At 34.8% G+C, this 19,512-nt stretch overlaps 1 protein-coding gene across 1 annotated transcript; it reads left to right on the top strand.

Moving 5' to 3' along the window:
* Window positions 1-3,328: 3,328 nt before the first annotated feature.
* LOC137741589 (structural maintenance of chromosomes protein 3) lies at window positions 3,329-19,429 on the top strand. The gene is made up of 30 exons (XM_068481284.1): window positions 3,329-3,590; window positions 4,253-4,290; window positions 4,413-4,488; window positions 5,213-5,251; window positions 5,376-5,443; window positions 5,548-5,619; window positions 7,513-7,592; window positions 7,706-7,784; window positions 7,905-8,022; window positions 8,100-8,275; window positions 9,165-9,410; window positions 9,542-9,663; window positions 10,478-10,622; window positions 11,538-11,710; window positions 11,783-11,882; window positions 12,595-12,731; window positions 12,873-13,074; window positions 13,904-13,991; window positions 14,092-14,242; window positions 15,146-15,296; window positions 15,389-15,580; window positions 15,673-15,856; window positions 15,943-16,013; window positions 16,083-16,234; window positions 16,608-16,776; window positions 16,885-17,031; window positions 17,413-17,508; window positions 17,945-18,119; window positions 18,707-18,899; window positions 19,151-19,429. Exons 2-29 carry the CDS (start codon window positions 4,276-4,278, stop codon window positions 18,895-18,897), a joined length of 3,615 nt encoding a protein of 1,204 aa, XP_068337385.1. The 5' UTR covers window positions 3,329-3,590; window positions 4,253-4,275; the 3' UTR covers window positions 18,898-18,899; window positions 19,151-19,429.
* Window positions 19,430-19,512: the final 83 nt, after the last annotated feature.

Raw genomic sequence — 19,512 nt, 5'->3', positions numbered from 1 at the left:
CCTACAAGAAATTATTTTTTAATGAATTGTGTCAAACCATATCTATATACAATCTCCAATTGAAGGAGGCTATTTTTTAGCCCCTCGATAAATTATTATTTTAAGTTTATTCTTTAATTTTGTCGGTTAATTGAACTAAACTACCATATTAAAATAAGATTTTTGGACATATTTTAAGGGCCACTTGTTTTAAGTTTCATGTTGTTTAATATTTTAATTTTACTTGCAAGTTAACAACTTCGACATTAAAAAGAGGTAAGATAGTATGAAGGGTGAAATGGTTGAGTATTTATAGAAAAAAAAAATTAGATTTCAATTTTTTTTTTAAATTTCGTCCTAAAAAAAAATAAAAACTCTACATGACGTTAGCTAACAGCACAACTGGGCCCAACTTTCAGGGATGGCTATGTTTGCCCAACCTTCTGGCCATTTGGCTATATTTTGGCCTTGTGGCAGACTATGTTTTGGCCTATAACCTTTTGCCCAGCTCGGTTGGAGATGACCTTACTCTCTTAGTATTCCTCTATGTACCCTTTCCCCTCAACCCTGCCCCATGCTTTTCCCATATCTCTCTCTCTGCAACCAATGTCAGCTGACAACCTAACCCCTCTAGTTTGTAACCTTCAAATTCACTCTTTGTCACCCTAACCGTTCCAGTTAAGGCTCTCGCCTTTCACTATAAAAACCCTAACTCGATGTGACCCTTTCATCTAGCAGTCCTTGCATGAAGAGATCGAAGCCACCTAACCCCCTCCCTCACATCGAATCACAAAATGACAAAAAAACCCTGCTAGTGAGCATTGGAGATGGACTAAGGGGGCAAAAAAGTCATTTGCCTCTTTCCTTGAAAGTAGCCCAAAACGCTCAAGAACTGCAGGCTGGACCCAAATGCAACGGCCCAACCCGACTATTTTGGGTGAAGGACAACCCACTCACACACACAATGGCACAATTATAATAAATTCAAACTCAAAGTCCATTTCCATAAGCAAGATGAATGGTTCAATTTCAAACTCAACTTTAGAATAATTACATTAAAAATGATGATTAAATTTACTAAATTGTTTTATTCAATTAAAACATATGAATTGCGTTATTTAATAATGTTTTTGAGCTTGGTTTAACAAGTTAAATGCAATAATTTGAATATGATCCAAATATAATAATTCAATTATGAAATGGTTTTAACAATAAAAAAATTTATAAAATAAACGAAGTAGATATGGATTACATGATCAGTTTACATGTCAAATTGAACTGAATTAAAAACCCGAGTATGAATGGATCAATATGAACCTGAATTAAAATCGAACTACAAATTAGAAATCTAAACTGTATATTAATGAAACTCTCTTTGTCAACCAAAAAGAGGTAAAAAAATATTTTTGTTTTCTATAAAAAATAAAATTATGGACAATAATAATTTTGCACAAAATAAATTTACAATTTTTTTTTTAAAGCAACACCTACATGTGGTCTTAACAAATCTCTAATTAAAAAACATAGACCAGATCGATTAAATGGTCCATGTACATAAGATATTCGAAAGATAGCTCATGTGTTAAAAAAATTTGTTTTTAAACTTCTGTGGTGTAATCTATTAGCAAATTTAGTCCAAAAATGATTTTGTCGTTAAATGTCCGTTAAATGCATGGGTAAAATTATATTTTGACATGGTGTTGTGAAAAATAATATTTTAATAGCAATAAATACCTTTTATTCCAATTCACCTACCATTTTTGTTGGGGGATTTTATTTTTATTTTATACTGAAACTTAGTTTCTAAGAAAAAGAATTTAGCTTTGAGGAGGAGGAAGAGCTGCAACTGCTGCTTACTTTTGCCATTTTTTTTGGGAATACCTGCTGCTTCATCATTATTAGATTCTGCAAGTTTTGTTCGTTTGAGGTTATTCACCTAGACCTAATAATTTCTTACACGATCTGTTAACAGGACACATAAATGACAAGAAAATAACGGGTTTCGGATCAACATGAAAACTAATCGGGTCGTTATCGAGTCACATGATAAGAACTCATTAGTAATGGATCCTTAACAGATTTACACGAAAGTGATATGCGGGTAACCTGTTTCGACAAGTTAAGAAAAAAGTTATTTTGATGATTTTAATTTTTTAAACAACTAAAAAAACTTACTAGAAATACAATAACCATTATGTATATGTATATATTGTATATTAAATATTAAATATGCATTGTTGTTTTATTATTCTATATAAATTTAAAAAATTTAATTTTTATTTATTTGTTTTTAGAGTATACTATAAGCAAATAGTAAGATTAAATTATAAAAAAAACATTAAAATAAAAGTATCAATTAATTTAAAAATATCAAACACGTTAAAAAAAAATTATATTAATTACTTTACAAATGCGAAAAATGTGAAAAAAATATGCAATGGCTTGTGATCGCATCCTCTATGTTATGAGTATGGGTACATCGTCGTTTAAATTTAAAAACCATACAAACCCTTATGAATAATATTTTTAAGGGAGTTAAAAAAAATGAATTTCATAATCATTAATTTACAATTCTAAAATTATTGAAAGCATATATAAACGTGCAAGGTTCCTCAACCCTTTATTTTGCATATCCTTGAACATTTGATATTTTATAGTAATGTACTAATGTTTTTTTATTAGGCTCTTATTTTGGAGTATATAATACTTGAAAGACAAATGTTTTATTTTTTTATTTTTATGTTTTGGAGTAATATTTATATGACAATGTGGTATGTATATATTAATTTAATATTATGTTTTCTATTTTTTTTGGTCAAATTATGTTTTTCATTTTCATTATTATTGATTTAAAAAAATATTTTCTTTAAGAGGTAATACGTCGGTTCTTATTACCTGATAATATTAACGGTCGATTTCGGGTCGGGTCATATTATCTGTTTATTTTCATGGGTGTTACATGACACGACCCGTTAAGAGATTGGGTATGACACAAACACGAAAAATACGACATAAATACCAGGTCTAATTCTCCCATGCTGTGAAGATTATGACTTCGTTTTGGTACATTAAATGAAAGTAGCTATATATTAACTCAAAATACAATTTTACCAATGCATTTAACGGACGTATAACAGAAAAATTATTTTTGAACTAGATTTTGTTAACGGACTATATTACAAGAGTATAAATTTAAATTACTTTACTACAAGGGGCTTCTTCTGTATACTTTATAACCACATGAACTATTTATCTAAGTCTCTCTACCTTCTAATTTAAGAACAAAAATAAAAAATTGTTCATACACGCAAGTGTGGGCATATGCTAGTGTTTGATTAAGGTTGGGTTGGCTTTCCATCTCGTCCGAGTTAACCCGCGCATAACAATTTCGCTAAAACGAAAAATAAAGAAAGACCGGCGCATAATTTCATTTCACTTTCGGCAACAATTTTCATTTCATTTTTGCCGCTCTTTAATTTCTCCCTCCTCGATCTGTGCTACAGCTCACCGGTGAGCGCACACTGCTTAAACTGCGCACCACCCCTACTGCTTCTCTCTCTCTCTGCGACTGTGGAGCACACCACAGGAACTGAATTGGCAACTTCAACCGGTAGGTCTCTCCTTCTTCTCCAAGCTTTGCCTTTCATTTTCGTAAATTCAGGAGCAGTATAGTTCCGCAGTGCCTGAAATTTGAAACCCTAGAAGTAGAACTGTTTCTGAACTTCGAATTTTTGTTTTCGGTTTTCGCTGTTGATGCTAATTTAGTTTCATAGACTGGGTATAGCTAGGGTTTGAGTTCATAGAGAACTTGTTAGTCTCTCTCTCTCTCTCTCTCTCACTCTTGGGTAGAAATGGAGGTCCGACCCGAGATGCTTGTAAGTTAGCCCTATGGAAATGGATATTTTCAAAATTTTAAGCAAAATTGTATGGGATGGGGGCAAAGTACTTCCACCGTGCCAATACAGCAGTGATTCTGTGAAGTATTATTATTTGAGTTAAGTTTGGAATAATAATTGTCGACTTTTGAAGCAATTGCTTCCCGTTTGTGTGAAAATTACTTCCAGAATGCTAATTTGTGAAGCCACTAACTCAGGATTCCTTGGGTGTTTGCGTGCGTTTCTGTGCTTGTTTGTCAACGTCCCCCTGTCGATTACTTTCCAGTAATAGTTGCTTAAGTTGCATTAGTATTCTGGTTTACGGCTTACAGGGAAATCCTTGAGTTGTTTACTTAGTATGGCTATCACTTATATTTTTCTTTTACATTTCCTCAAAGGTTGCTGATCTGGTGATTTCAATATGTACATAAAGCAGGTGAGTTTTGGTTATAGGTGGATTACTGTTAACCTTGTTTGTTCCGAGTGATATCTATAATTCTGTATTTAACTTTTGGAGATTTTCTAATATATTATTAATATGTGCCGTCCTGCAATTAGGTTATTATTGAAGGATTTAAGAGCTACAGAGAACAAGTTGCTACTGAGGCCTTCAGCCCAAAAGTTAATTGTGTTGGTAATTATATCTCCCTTTGTAATTGCATCTGATGAATTTTATGCTTTTTTTTATTTTTTTATTTTTTACTTTGATAAATATAACTGATTGGATTAGCTTTTAAAATGGATAATGTAATTCAAACGTTCAAAGTATTGAATTATGAGGTGATGATGTGTCATATTTCCATTTTGTTTGGTTTGCATAGTGATAGACATCGGATAATGATGTGCTGAAGTATCTTATCTTGCTTCTTAAGGTGTGTGATGTAAAAAGGAGTTTTATGGTTGTCAACGAATGTTTAGCTTGCAGAGCTCATGGTGTATATGGAGGGAAAGCAAGAATAGCCATTTTGAGAATCTTAAATTTCCAATCAGGGTCTTTAAGCATTCCATGCTGCAGAACCTATCCTTTTGGATAACATGAGCCCTTCTTTTTGATTTTTCCGATATACCTTTGTGCAGCTTCACGGCATAAGATAAAATCTTGTGTACTAGAATTTTGATGCCATTCAACCCAGATTGAAAAAACATTTGAGTCTTCAGTAGTTTTATTCATTTGTTACTTTTGCATTTCCTCTTGTAAAAGTATGCCTATACATATTGGAGATCTTCTCTTTGAAAATAAAAATGTCAATGGTACTTCTGTATCTGTATTTGCTGGGTTTTTAATTACGTTCTTTGTCATCTTGCTTCTATATCTAATTCTGTGCTAATAAAATCCATTTCAATGATGTTTACTGCAGTTGGTGCCAATGGGTCTGGAAAGACGAACTTCTTCCATGGTAAGTATTAAGTCTGAGTGATTCTTGCAGTGGTTTTATTCCCTCAATCAGTATTTCTATGTTTCCTTTCAGAACTACTAACGTTGACTGATTTACATTTGTTGGATTCAAAATTTTTCTATAGCGATCCGGTTTGTCCTAAGTGACCTTTTCCAAAACCTTCGGAGCGAGGATAGGCATGCTCTACTCCATGTAGGTTTCTCTGAACGTGTGTTTTTGTTTCAAGCTATTTTGTCAAACCAATTGCTTATTAAACAATTTTTATTTGCAATTCATGCTTCGTCATGATTGACCAGGAAGGTGCAGGGCACCAAGTATTATCTGCGTTTGTGGAGATTGTCTTTGATAACGCTGACAATAGAATCCCGGTAATATTTATTGATCATATCTCGTTAGTTATTTTCTGTAACTTATAATTCTCTTTTAATAATTATCATACCAAATTTGTTATTTTCTTCCTCGTGGTACCCCCTCCTTTTTATTTCCTATGAAGAATTGCATCCTCTTGCAGTTCCTGTCCTCCCTCTCCCTTCTCTATCTCTCTTGTTCAGTACACATATATGGAAAATTTACTGCATGGTGCTCCTTCTAGCATTCAACCGAAATGTATCACTTTGAAAGTTAGTTATGACCACAATAGGAATGAATGGAAAGAAACAAGCAGATTTTTTAGGACAACGAAGGCAGTAGAAGGGAGGATATGTGGGATAATGTTCGGTTATGGTCATCTCTGTGGACTTCGGTTACTACGGAATTTAGAGATTTGTCTTTTTCAGAAATTTGGCGTAACTGGAATGCGGCTATTAGTTAGTTTTGTGTTGTTTTTATAGTTTCTAAATGTCTGGGTGATGGTGCTTTTTATCTTGTTTTGTTTGTGCCTTTGCGGACTTCTTGTCCGCTTTTGTATTTGTATTGTTTCTTTGCAATAAAAATTTGTTTCTTCTTCTTCTTCTTCAAAAAATTTAGTTATGAGTCTTCTGACATATACGTTTGTGTGCAAGTAGCTGTGCTTCTAGGCTCCCTAGTCACATTTTTCCCCCCCCTTGGTGCAGGGGTTGTGCGAAGATGACCACAATAGGAATGAACCATAATGTTTTGGCTTGCAACATTTAGAAAAAGTATATATAAATCAAGTTTGGAGTGTGTTCTACTATGCCCACCCACCTTTTTTATATTGATTTGCCATCTATATTTATAGTTATATGGTGGGTGGGAAAATAGGACAGTTGGGTGGGCATAACAACACTCTTTAGAGTTGACCAAGATATTTTAGAGGGACAAAGCGACTCGGGCTTGCTCTCCATTGTCTGTTATTCGTTGATGCTATTATGGAAAAGACCTCTATTTTGTCAAAGTTTGGAACTGTAGCAGTATTATGTCTCTACCTTGAGAAAGGTTTATCTGCAACAACAAAAAGCCTTATCCCACTAATTGGGGTTGGCTGTTGAGAAAGGTTTATTTGAGGGGAAAAATATCTTGTCTGTAATAGAGGCATTGATTGGAAAGCTGCAATTAGTTAGCTCTATGGATTGATTGGAAAGATCTATCTTTTTAATTATTTGGCTTGATTGGAAAGCTGCAATAATACATGAACCATGTGTGGTCTGCCAACATTGTGACTACCCCCAAAGTTAGGGCGATGTTATTTAAATTTGGGTAGGAATCGAAAATGATTTTCAATTTTTAGTGTATGGAACCATAAGCTCTTTTCCTTGGTTATGCCTTTGTCATTGGATTGCTAAAATTATGGAGGACATATAGTTGGCCTTGTAATTTTCTTTTTGTTGTATTTTTCCCTTATCTTTTTGCTAATGTGTTGATGTACACTCATAGTGTAGTGTCGATGTTGTAAGTTTCATGTTTTGTTTCAGAAGTGGACTCCTTGTTCACTATTTTATGCATTTTTTATATCTCTGGAGAGCTTTGTTTCACATAAAAAGTTGGGTGATTAAACCAATTGTTTGGCTTATCATCCATACTTGAGAAGGCAAATATCAAATTTGCACATCGAGTATTCTAAGCCTTGTATCTTGATACGTAAAATTGCTCCAACTTTGGCAAGTTTCAAATTACCTCTGTTTTCAGTTGATGTTTATGTTTGTCCAAGTACACACATGCACAAGTAGGGATATCGTATGTGTTGATTATTGTTCATTTTCACAGCTTCAGCTTACTTCACCTCTTTAACACCAATTGAGGTATTTACCTTGCTTTCTTTTCTGGGTTATATCTCTTTCAACTTTTGCACCACTTCTTGATAGGTTGATAAGGAGGAAGTGCGCTTGCGAAGAACCATTGGTTTGAAGAAGGATGAGTATTTCTTGGATGGAAAGCATATCACGTGAGTGCATATATTTTTGGGAAAATGTTAATGTGCTGTGTATTACGGGGGTTTTATTATTAGATCCTCTCCCATTGTTTCTGTTGAATGAAGCATGATAACACTAATTTCAGGAAAACGGAGGTTATGAATTTACTGGAAAGTGCTGGGTTCTCTCGCTCCAATCCTTATTATGTTGTGCAGCAAGGAAAGGTATGATTTTCTACTTGTTTGGACATTGTATTTTTACCTGACAAAGTTCATTGTTATATATTAAGAATAGTTGAGATTGATGCACTTTTTTTTAATTACATTTTGTTGACTTTATCATAGATAGCATCCTTGACACTGATGAAAGACTCTGAACGGCTGGATTTGCTGAAGGAAATTGGTGGTACTCGAGTGTATGAGGAGAGGCGCCGAGAAAGTTTGAAAATTATGCAGGAAACTGGCAAGTCATTATTGAATTATTTGTTTACGGTTATTATATATACTTTCTTACAAGCTCTTCTCTTTTTGTTAAATCAGGAAACAAAATAAAACAGATAGTTCAAGTTGTTCAGTACTTGGATGAGAGATTAAAGGAGTTGGATGAAGAGAAAGAGGAACTAAGACAGTATCAGCAATTTGACAAGCAGCGGAAATCTTTAGAATACACTATTTATGACAAGGAACTTCAGGATGCTCGCCAAAAGTTGGCAGAGGTTAGTCAATGTTAGATGCTAGGCCATATAAAAGGTTTGCATAGTTTTTTTTTTCTCATTGCTCTTGAGAAGTGTTATTTATTTATTTATTTTGAAAAGAAAGAATTTTATTAAAATTCAAAGCAATTACAGAGTGTGACTGAGTTGTGCACAATTTAAAAATGGAGCCTATAGTACAGAATCAGACCTCTCAAATAGAGCTAAGTTACAAAAACATCCAAACTTGAAACCCAAACTCATTTCAGATGCATCATTATAGAAAAGTGAGAATAAACCCCAAACTCATTTGAAACTGACACCCAAAGAGCTGCCAAGTATCTAATTCGGTCCCCTTTCTTGTCTACTTCCGGACCCTTGAATCAATGTTAACTCTACCACCTCCAAATTAAAAATTCCTTCCAATTACCAATTTTAAAGCCACCCTTTCCACCTTCTCCACCACTGGATCTCGAAACTCTGCTCTTGGCCTGCCCCCAAGTGGTTCTGGAATCATATTTAGGTATCATATGCAATTGTCATTACATATATTGTTGTAACCTGTGGACATGTTTGATGTTCAGCGCATGTCTGAATAATAAATAGCTCTCCTTGAAGTGTTTGTGCTACTCAATGATAAATCTCACTCTACATCTTTAAAGTGATGAACGATGGTGTTATGGTAACTATTCCGTTTAGAAAGTTTGAATGGTAAAAAACTCCAATTTTGATTATAAAAAAAGTAATCTAAAGTTTGAAGAGCCAAAATAACAATGTCCCAGAGATATATATATATATATATATATAAACACATCTTGTGTCCTAAGTCCTAACTCTCTTTCTGATCTGACTGCAGAAACATGCGCAATGCTGACCTTTATGCCTAAACATATACTTTTTCACCTTGATTCAGGTAGAAGATGCTAGAAATAAGGTTTCTGAAACTTCAACAAAGATGTATAATACTGTGCTGGATGCCCATGAAAAGTCTAAGGAACTGGACAAGATTTTGAAAGATCTGACAAAAGAGCTTCAAACTTTAGATAAGGAAAAAGAAGCAATAGAAAAGCGAAGGACAGAAGCAATAAAGAAGCGCACAGAGCTTCAGCTTGATGTCAACGATTTGGAGGAGAAGAAAACTGGAAATACCCGTGCCAAAGTAAATTTTCAAATTGTGTTACCTGCATTGTTTTTATTTATTTTTTATTTTGTATTTTTGCATCAGTTTTCTTCTTTCTAGTTATAGGAGGGACATGAATGATGCATTTGTTGATCTTTACATGCTTCCAGGAAGACGCTATGAAACAGCTGCAGAGTCTGCAGAAAGAAATTACGGATTCAGAGGAAGAACTTAAGAAAATAAATCCTCTGTATGATAATCAAGTCAAGATGGAAATGGAGATAACAAAAGGGTATGTCGATATAATATTAGATAATCTTCTTATTTCTATCCCAGTTACAATATATAATTTAATTCTAGTCATGAGAAAATATTGATTTTTCTTTTGATTGGTGGAAAAAATAGGTAGAGGAGGATTATGTCGACTACTTAATAAATCATAATATGTCTTGTAGATGTTAAATAAATCTCCATTTTTCTGATGAATCTTTTTGAAACAGCATCTATTATGCTTTAAACAAACAAGGAGTTACTTAAGATTCATGTGCAGCTTTAGCTCATATACAAAAATCAATTTGTTCATCTAGTCTTTATGTTATGGACGAATTGCTTTTCTTGCACACTAAAACAATGCCCTTATTACGTCTGCTCGCTACGCAGTGATGATAGGCTATTAAGTTTAATTTGGCCCAGGTAACATTATAGAACAGTTTCAAGTCTAGTAGAAAGTTTTAAGTGTAAAGAGGAGCGATTGGAACTTGCTGATTAGGAATAGGCCTCGTTTGGGTAACCCGTGCCTGGTGGTGGTGATTCCCTCATGAGCAGGATTTATAGTGGTTCTGTTATTCAAATTTCAAAGTTTGGTTTGCAGTCTTGAGGGTAACATTTTAGGACTGTGAGTCAGGTAAGTTTCATAGTCCTTGGGAAATTCATTTCTCAGGATTTTCGTCTTCCGCTGTATTGGAGGGCACACATCAAAGATAGTCTGAGTTTTATAAATTATAGAAAAGTAAGTCTGTATAAATACTGGAATATATTTGGACCTTTGAGAAGTCTTGGCATATTTGCTAGTATATTATCTCACAATTGGTTCTTTTGGAATATAGAATAATGGAACGCGAGAAGCAGCTTAGCATACTGTACCAAAAACAAGGCCGTGCCACCCAGTTTTCAAGTAAAGCTGCTCGTGACAAATGGCTCCAAAAGGAAATTGATGATCTTGAGCGAGTTCTTTCTTCAAATTTGGCACAGGTATGGTCGTTTCTGTTTCAAATGTATATTTAAAGGGCTCAAAAGGAAATTGATGATCTTGAACGGTTGTTCTTCAAACATGGCACATGAATATTTAAATGGTTTCTTTTTTAAGCGTATATTGTACCTTCCATGTCATATCAGGGCGTAGTTGAAGTACTTCATAAGTCCATATGGTACTTTAGTATGTATTTCTTAATTCCAACTACTTGAAGTAGAACTGTATGCTGGTTAGTTTTCCATTTTTCCCCAATGATTGTTTCTTTAATTTTTGTGTAGATTCGTGTACATACGGATTCAATTAATATCCTCTTTTCTTGGATTCAAATATTTCACCTTGTTCGACCAAAATAAAATTATTTCACTTTGAATTCACGTCATTTCTCAAAACTTTCTTTGAATTAGACGTATTTGAAAAAGAGAGGTAGATGGCACTCTGTGTAAGACTGAATAAATCAAACTGAGCCTACCTCCTTTGCATTGAAACACTTTTTTTAACCTTCCAACCGCTTCTCTATTTTCTCCACAATTAAATCCCAGAAATTATCTGCATGTGGATCACATAGCAGAGTGCCCAAATATTTCACAGGTCAACTGACCACCCTAACACTAAGACATTTCTGTTTTTTGTTAATCTCGCTCCTTCATTTTTGTGTTGCTAAGGATCCTATGGGGTGGTTTGGGTGGTTTTATTGTTGCTCTGTAATTATGTATGATTTGCTGTTCTGCTCTGTTTAGACTGCCTTGGTTGGGCGTTTAGTCTTGTGGCTTTTGGTTCACTTTTGATTCAGCACGTGACTGACATTCCTCCTGCTACACCTTATGTCCTTAGTCCTTAATTTTCTAGTCATTCATAACATTTATAAACTATGTATAAATTTACTTTAATATATTTTTTGCTTTTGTATGTTGCAGGAGCAAAAACTTATGGTTGAAATTGCACGGCTTGATGCTGAGTTGAGCGACCGGGATGTCTACATTGAGTCTCGAAGAACTGAGATTGCTACTATTGAATCTCTCATCTCTCAGTCACATGATGGGTTCAATCATCACAAGACACAGAGGGACAAGCTGCAGGACGAACGCAAGTATGAGTCTTTTGAACTTAATAGTATATGAATTTGTTAGAATTATTCCAATATGAAAATATTTTTTGTTAGGTCCCTGTGGAGGAAAGAAACTGAACTTTCTGCTGAAATTGAGAAGCTGAGAGCAGAAGTTGAAAAGGCTGAAAAGAGCCTTGATCATGCAACTCCGGGTGTGAGTAATTGCTTTCTTTACCTTTTGTAGCTTCTGCTATGCTAAACATGGCTGTCATTTGTGTGAAACTTAGAGTGATTGAATTATTATTATTATAAACGTCGATAGATATGTAAACATAAAAATGTATAAAATTTCATATATACAATATTATATTCTCAGGGATCACAAAGCAAATCTTGTGAGGGATCAGAACACAAACTAAAATATACAATATTATATATGTATATATTTGCGCTGATTTAATGAAAACTATTTTTGTATTTAAATGAAGTTGCAAACACAGTGCATATCTAATAAAGCATCAATATTCCTAGCTTACAATTTTGGGGTTTGATGCTAGAACTTTTTCAAAACCTCATGGATCTTTGAGATATAATGACTTTGAACTTCCAAGGCCTTAAAGGTTATTTTGTTGGAAAAGAGTGCAAAAAAAAAATCCAACTTATTTTTCTCTGTCAATAACTGCAGAAAAGAATTAGTATTTATTGTTTGCATTATGATTCCACTTGTTCTGTTTTGTTGTGTTGTGTTGTGATTATGTATTTTATTATGATTGTAACTTATCTATTGGTGCATCTTCAAATTATGAGTTTTTTTCTTTTTTGTTCTTTCTTTTCCATGTTTAAGAATAGTTGTATATTGAAGATCTTTAGGCAGTACTATATGTGACATTTCACCTTTCCTCTCTGTTTTTGTCTAATACTTTCAGGATGTGAGGAGAGGGCTAAATTCTGTTCGTAAGATTTGCAGAGAGTATAACATTCGTGGGGTATTTGGTCCTATCATTGAGTTGCTTGATTGTGACGAAAAGTTTTTTACTGCCGTTGAAGTAACTGCTGGGAACAGGTACTCAAAGTTTTATAAGGGTTCTACCCCCATTCTTTTAGGTGTTCCTACATTTACCAAATGTTGTTATGATCTGTTAGCTATTGCCTTTATTGTTGCACTTTTAGTTCTATTAATTGATTTTCGGTTCTTTCTGAACAGCTTGTTTCACGTTGTGGTTGAGAATGATGAAATATCAACCCAGATAATTAGGCACCTTAATTCATTGAAAGGTGGACGTGTTACGTTTATCCCCCTCAATAGGGTGAAGGCTCCACGGGTCACTTATCCACAGAATTCAGATGTGGTTCCTCTGTTAAAGAAATTAAAATTTGCTCCGAACTATACCCCGGCATTTTCCCAGGTTAGGTTTTACATCTTAGAAATCATTGGTTATTGGGTCAATGTCAGATTCATGATATCATTTTGGTAGTTGAGCTGTGTTGGTCAAAACCTTGGTTGTAACTGATTTTGCAATTATTGCATCAAAAGTGGACCTTTTTTTGTTTGTGTGTTGTTTTTGTATACATACATGCATATATACATATTTATTATTTATATGTATCTTCTATCTTAAGTTGGGGATCACTTTTATTTTACTCCAGTAGAACCATTGTGTTACTCACGAAAAGACGGGCAAAAGAAACCCCATTGTACACGAAGTACAGATTTACAAATGTAGTGTAATAAACTCTAATACCAACAACTATCTGTATGTCTAACATGAAACTACTCAAGGGGAGGACTAAAATCTTCATTACTTAACTGCATAACAGTAATGTTTCATTTGATTTTGCATACGGAATAAACTTGGAACTCACCTATGCTTGGGATTTATGCAAATGACACATTGATTTACTTGTCTGGGTTCAAAAACATGGCAATTAAATATTTAATTGCAAAATTGTAGTGGTGCATTTGTATGTAATGCTCTCTTCATAGAGTGAATGATGAAAACATGATTGACATTGAACCTAGATATAGGGAATGTGCAGTAAATCAGTATCATGTTGACATAGATACAAGTTTGAAAATTCATTGGTATACCTTCTTAAGTTGGTTCACTTTAGGATTATGTGTTCTCTACAAGGTATGGTGGTTTCTGTATGTTCATATTGTATTTTAGCATTCTTGAATTAATACTTCTAACAATGTTGAGAATGACCTGTCATCATTATATGTTCTTAACTTAGGTATTTGCAAGAACAGTTGTTTGTCGAGACCTTGATGTGGCTACAAGGGTTGCTCGTAATGATGGTCTAGACTGCATTACTTTGGAAGGTTTAGATAGAGATCGAGACCTACTCTTGCGTTATTTGTTGCAGAGTTTTATTTTTATTAGTTTTAATACCTTGACAAGTCACCATGTATTCTCTAACAGGTGACCAAGTCAGCAAGAAGGGGGGTATGACGGGAGGATTTTATGACCATAGACGATCAAAATTGAAGTTTATGCATATAATAATGCAGAATACAAAATCTATTAACATGAAGGAAGAAGAGCTGGAGAAAGTGAAGAAAATGCTTGAAGATATCCTTTTGGAAAATGATTTCATATACATTCAGAGCAGTAGCTTTATTGCTATAACTTTAATTTACTTTCACTATAAAAGAAGGTTTTCTGGCTACCTAATTGCAAGGGTTAAACAAAAACACCTTGATTGAAAATAGAAGTTTGCTGCTGACATGGGTTTTGTTAATATTTAGATAAAAGTTTGCTGCTGACATGGGTTTTGTTAATATTTAGATAAAGAGGTAAACCTTGGATTCCTTAATCTTGTCAGCTTGAGTGATTTGCGATCATATGCACTTCATAAGCTGAGCATTGGTTTGACACAAATGGTTTTAATCACTTTCTGCCAGAACTTCTATTCTTGTTTTCTGGAAATTTTGATAAATCCAATTTGAACTGATTGATTATAACAAAAAATTCCTAAATGGATTTGATTGAGTTGTGTCCGGTATGTTAATTGGTTTGAAGCCCTTGAATCTGTACAGCCCCCTATCTGGTTACTAAAGACAACAAAAAATCTGACGAAAGATAATCAGAGGCCCCTGCCTGAGTTTTAATGTTACTGTCTTAATTACCTAAATTGGAGAAGGGTTTGAAAAGGAAATTGAATAAAATTGACCAGTATCAGGCAGGTAATCCTTTTGTGTGTCATTGTCTAAATATTTTTTGGCATTCCAGTTAGTTTGATATATTTAGATTGTGTAGGTGTTTTGTTTTTAGAGTGGGGTGTTGTTTGTTTCTATTCCTTTGTTTTTTGTTCTTGTCATTTACCCTGTTTTTGTTGTTGACTTTTCCTATTGGTTTTGGGTTGGTTTCGTGGACTTCTGGTTCACTTGATTGTACTTCTCATTTCTCTCTTGGTGATATACTCTTTATGTCTATCTGAAAAATATAGCCTTGTTTTTACTAAATTTACCTCACAGATAGACAGAAGTATTACAGAACTCGTAACTGAACAGCAGAAAATTGATGCTAAGCGGGCCCATGACAAATCAGAACTGGAACAACTTAAGCAGGACATTGCTAATGCTAATAAGCAGAAGAATCTGATTTCCAAAGCCTGTGGGAATAAGGTATTTTTGGCATTTGAGATGACATCTTCCAGTGCCTGTAGGAGTTTCAATTATCTGTTGTGTGTGCTTATATTCTTCCCTCTTGACCATAGAAAAAATCACTGGCGGATGTGGAGACTCAAATTACTCAGCTTAGAGCCAGTATGGCCATGAAGAGAGCTGAAATGGGCACAGATCTCATTGATCATTTATCTCCAGATGAGAAGGATCTTCTTTCAAGATTAAACCCTGAAATAGCAGATCTTAAAGAGAAGCTTATTTCATGCAAGACAGATCGTTTTGAGGTTATTCAAATATAGTTGATTAGTATTTAGAGTATTACTGTGTAACTGTGTCCTTATTTGCATCTCTTTCTACTCCTCACGTGCGTATATAGACTGAAACAAGAAAGGCTGAGCTGGAAACTAATTTAACCACAAACCTTGAGAGGCGGAGGCAAGAACTAGAAGCCATAATATCTTCTGTGGAGACTGAGAATTATAATGGTGAAGCAGAAATTAAGATTCAGGAACTTAATGATGCTGAATTATTGGTTAAAGATGCAACAGAGCAGCTCAAAAGTGAGGCATCAAGCTACTGTTTTTGAAATGCCCATTCTGAAGTTTTGAGTTTTGTTTTGTGTTTTAACTACAGTTTTGTTCATCAGGAGTTTCTGAAAGTATAGATAGCCAGTCAAAGCAGCTTAAGAGAATTAAAGATGAAAAGACTGCGTTAAAGGTAAGGTGGTTATATTATTAGATTCTAAATGTGTGTTGCCGCTGCTAAGATGAATACTTGTGGATGCAGACTTTGGAAGACAAGTATGAGAGGACACTTCAGGATGAAGCCAAAGAATTAGAGCAACTGTTGAGTAAAAGAAATGTGTTTCTTGCAAAACAAGAAGAATACTCAAAGAAAATCAGGGAATTGGGTCCATTGTCATCGGATGCTTTTGAAGCGTATTGCTCCATACTTTAAATTATTTTACGGAATAATTAATGTCAATATTATGTACACAATATCTGGATCTTGTTTAGGTCCAAATTCTCATAATCTATTTGGGTATTATCTAGGTTTTCTATTTGTTGAAATCATTTGCACCTTGAGATCTTTTACCACTTCTCCTGCCAAGATTTGAATCTAAGAACAACTGTTTCCCACCTGCCGTGTTACTTGAGCTCGAGTCCTATTTAGTTAGTAATTCAACCTGTGTGATGACAGTCCATCATTGATGCATGCATTGGCTAGATTCTTATTTATTTGTTCTTACGTTGAGATGCAACACCGTTGGTACGTTCGTATTTATTTGTTCTCTTCTGCTTGAAATGGTAGGTATAAGCGAAGGGGCATCAAAGATTTGCATAAAGCGCTGCATAGATGCAATGAACAACTGCAACAGTTTAGTCATGTCAACAAGAAAGCACTTGATCAGTATGTAAATTTTACTGAGCAACGAGAAGAGCTCCAGAAGAGGCAAGCTGAGCTGAAAGCGGGTGATCAGGTTTCAATTCACTGTCAGATCTCTTGTATTGAGTTGGTTTTTTCTTTTAAAGATTGACTAAGATTAGGTAGTCTTGCCATTTATTTGTGTTTATTTCAATTTTTGCAGAAAATTGATGAACTTATAAAGGTTTTGGATCAAAGGAAAGATGAATCAATAGAACGTACTTTTAAAGGTGTTGCTAGGCACTTCCGAGAAGTTTTCTCAGAACTTGTGCAAGGTGGCCATGGGCACCTTGTTATGATGAAGAAAAAGGTTTATGGCTGAACTTGAACTCTTCAATTTTTCCTCTTTGGAGTCAATCCTGATATGCGTGGACATAGCTTGATGCTTTGCGTTTATTGGTTCATTATCAGCTGAAAGAATGTACTATTACTGCATCTCTGTTAGCCGAGGTGTCAGAGATGCTTGACACTCTGTCCCATCTAAATGTTCGTTCAGAAAAAATACAGTTTCTTTCTCCATTAAAAAGATAATTAAAAATGGTTTCTATTCCTGGATTTGTCGTCAAAAGAGCCTAGACATAACTAGATTGGCTTGAGTATGTAGGATTGTCTTCTTGAATGTTGCCTTCATTTTAGACATTTAGTTAAAATTCTAATGATTCTACTTTAATCTGGGTATTAAAATCTGCAGGATGGTCACCATGATGATGATGATCAGGATGAGGATGGACCACGTGATGCGGATTTGGAGGGAAGAGTCGAGAAATATATTGGTGTAAAAGTGAAGGCACGTATTTTCTGTTGTTCTTTTTACTAAAAAGTTAAACTGAGAGCTAATAAACATTTGTGATATTAAGTGGCGAGCAACCCCATGGGGTTAGTCCTGTGGTAGGGCTGGTAGAATAAGTGCCCCAGAAAGCATAGGTCTCGAGTTGGATTAGCCACAGATGTGTATACTCTTGTGGGGCCACCTCCCATTGTTTGTCCCACCCATTTGGTTTGCGGGTCTGCATGTGCCCTTGGGATCTGTGGGTCAGAGATTTAGATACCTTAAATTATAATTGATTTGGCAAAATTATATGCTCCCTCTGTGAGACTGGGAATTGAATCCAGTCTCAGGTACAAAATTGTTAAAATTGAAAAGAATAGAAAAAAAATAGATGTAATAGCGTTTTCAGTAAGGTTGTATTTATTTTTAAACTCTTTTTTTTTTCTTTTGGCAGGTTTCTTTCACTGGACAAGGGGAGACTCAATCCATGAAGCAGTTGTCTGGAGGTCAGAAAACTGTTGTTGCGCTAACGCTTATTTTTGCCATCCAGCGATGTGATCCTGCCCCATTTTATCTTTTTGATGAAATAGATGCAGCACTTGATCCTCAGTACAGAACCGCTGTTGGAAGTATCCTTTATATTGTATTTTGTTTTCTTTTTTTCTTTCTGCTCAAATGAAAACGTTTTCAGCAGGCGTTCAAATATTATGTTCGTTTGTCAGCCAACAGGTTCCTAGATCTCCTAAAGTAACTGTGCATGCTTGTTTTATTAGGGAACACGCTATGTTCATGACACAGATTGTAGGTTCTGATGTCCTGCACGCCAATGGAGCAAAAGTTGGTTAAGGGATGAATGACTATTATATGTCCCCTCTTCTAGTTCTACCAATAGCTTTGATCATTCTTTCCGACTCCCTTAGATCAAAAGTTGGTTAAGCTGCCACATGTAGATAACCTAGAGATGGAAGGAAAGCCGCCTTAAATTTCTTTTAATTAACGGATTGATTTATCTGTGACCATGATAAAACCCTAGAAAAACAAAACCAAAGTAAGAATACTTAGTAATACAGCTCTTAAAGCTAACCTGTAGCAGGTATCAAGTCACAAGGGTAGACATGGAAAATACTCGTACAGCCTCTTACTATGCATTTCCTTTTGACATTTCTATGTTGGAAGTTTCACTTGCCATACAACTTCCTTAATTACCTGTTGATAGATATGATCCGACGCCTGGCAGACATGGCAAACACTCAATTTATAACCACAACATTCCGGCCAGAGCTTGTGAAAGTTTCTGACAAGATATATGCTGTTGAACATAAAAACAGGGTGAGCCGTGTCAACGTTGTATCAAAGGATGATGCATTGGATTTCATCGAGCGCGACCAGTCTCACAATGCGGAGTAAAGGTTAGAACAACTTTTGTATTTTCGTTTTAGTAATATTTTTTTTTTTTTTTTTTTCATGAAGTTGATTAGGTTCTTTAGGGCAGAAGTTCCAGGTCATGATTTTTAAAACCAGAGACAATGGACAAGGAAAAAGGCCCTCGAGGAGTTTTTGTCATTGTAGATGAACGGCTGCAGGGTCATTATTTTACAGTTATATTACCAGCTTCGTTTTGGAATTGAACGATGTTTTTTTTATCTTTTGGTCCGTCCAGCATGGTTCAATAACAGGAATGACGGAGGAGCAGTCTGCATTTTGGTAAATTGACACACTGATGGAGGGAGATCTTGTACAAAGTATGTTTGCTTCTGTATATGCTCAAGTCTAGATGCTGAAGAACCATTAGCTTCATCCATTGACAATTTCCGTGTAAGATTGTATTGCTCGTAAGAACGAACCATTAGCACATAATACTTTTAATCCATAACATGGAATGCCACTATGAACCATGAGAATAAGTATATATGTATAATATTAAGGAGTTTACGTTGTCTGCTGGTTTCGTTTTGTTTCCCTTTGGAAGGTCTACATAATGCTTAGTTGATGCGATGTATTTGGTCGGATGCAGTTCATTTT

The sequence above is a fragment of the Pyrus communis genome, chromosome 8 (genome assembly GCF_963583255.1).
Source record: "Pyrus communis chromosome 8, drPyrComm1.1, whole genome shotgun sequence".
Classification (NCBI taxonomy): Eukaryota; Viridiplantae; Streptophyta; class Magnoliopsida; order Rosales; family Rosaceae; genus Pyrus; species Pyrus communis.
This window is presented reverse-complemented; position numbering and strand designations above follow the sequence as displayed.

Coding starts and splice junctions, on each gene's coding strand:
- LOC137741589 (XM_068481284.1), top strand. Junction 13,992..14,091: donor AGACTGCATTACTTTGGAAG/GTTTAGATAGAG, acceptor ATTCTCTAACAG/GTGACCAAGTCAGCAAGAAG. Junction 17,509..17,944: donor ATATTGGTGTAAAAGTGAAG/GCACGTATTTTC, acceptor TTCTTTTGGCAG/GTTTCTTTCACTGGACAAGG.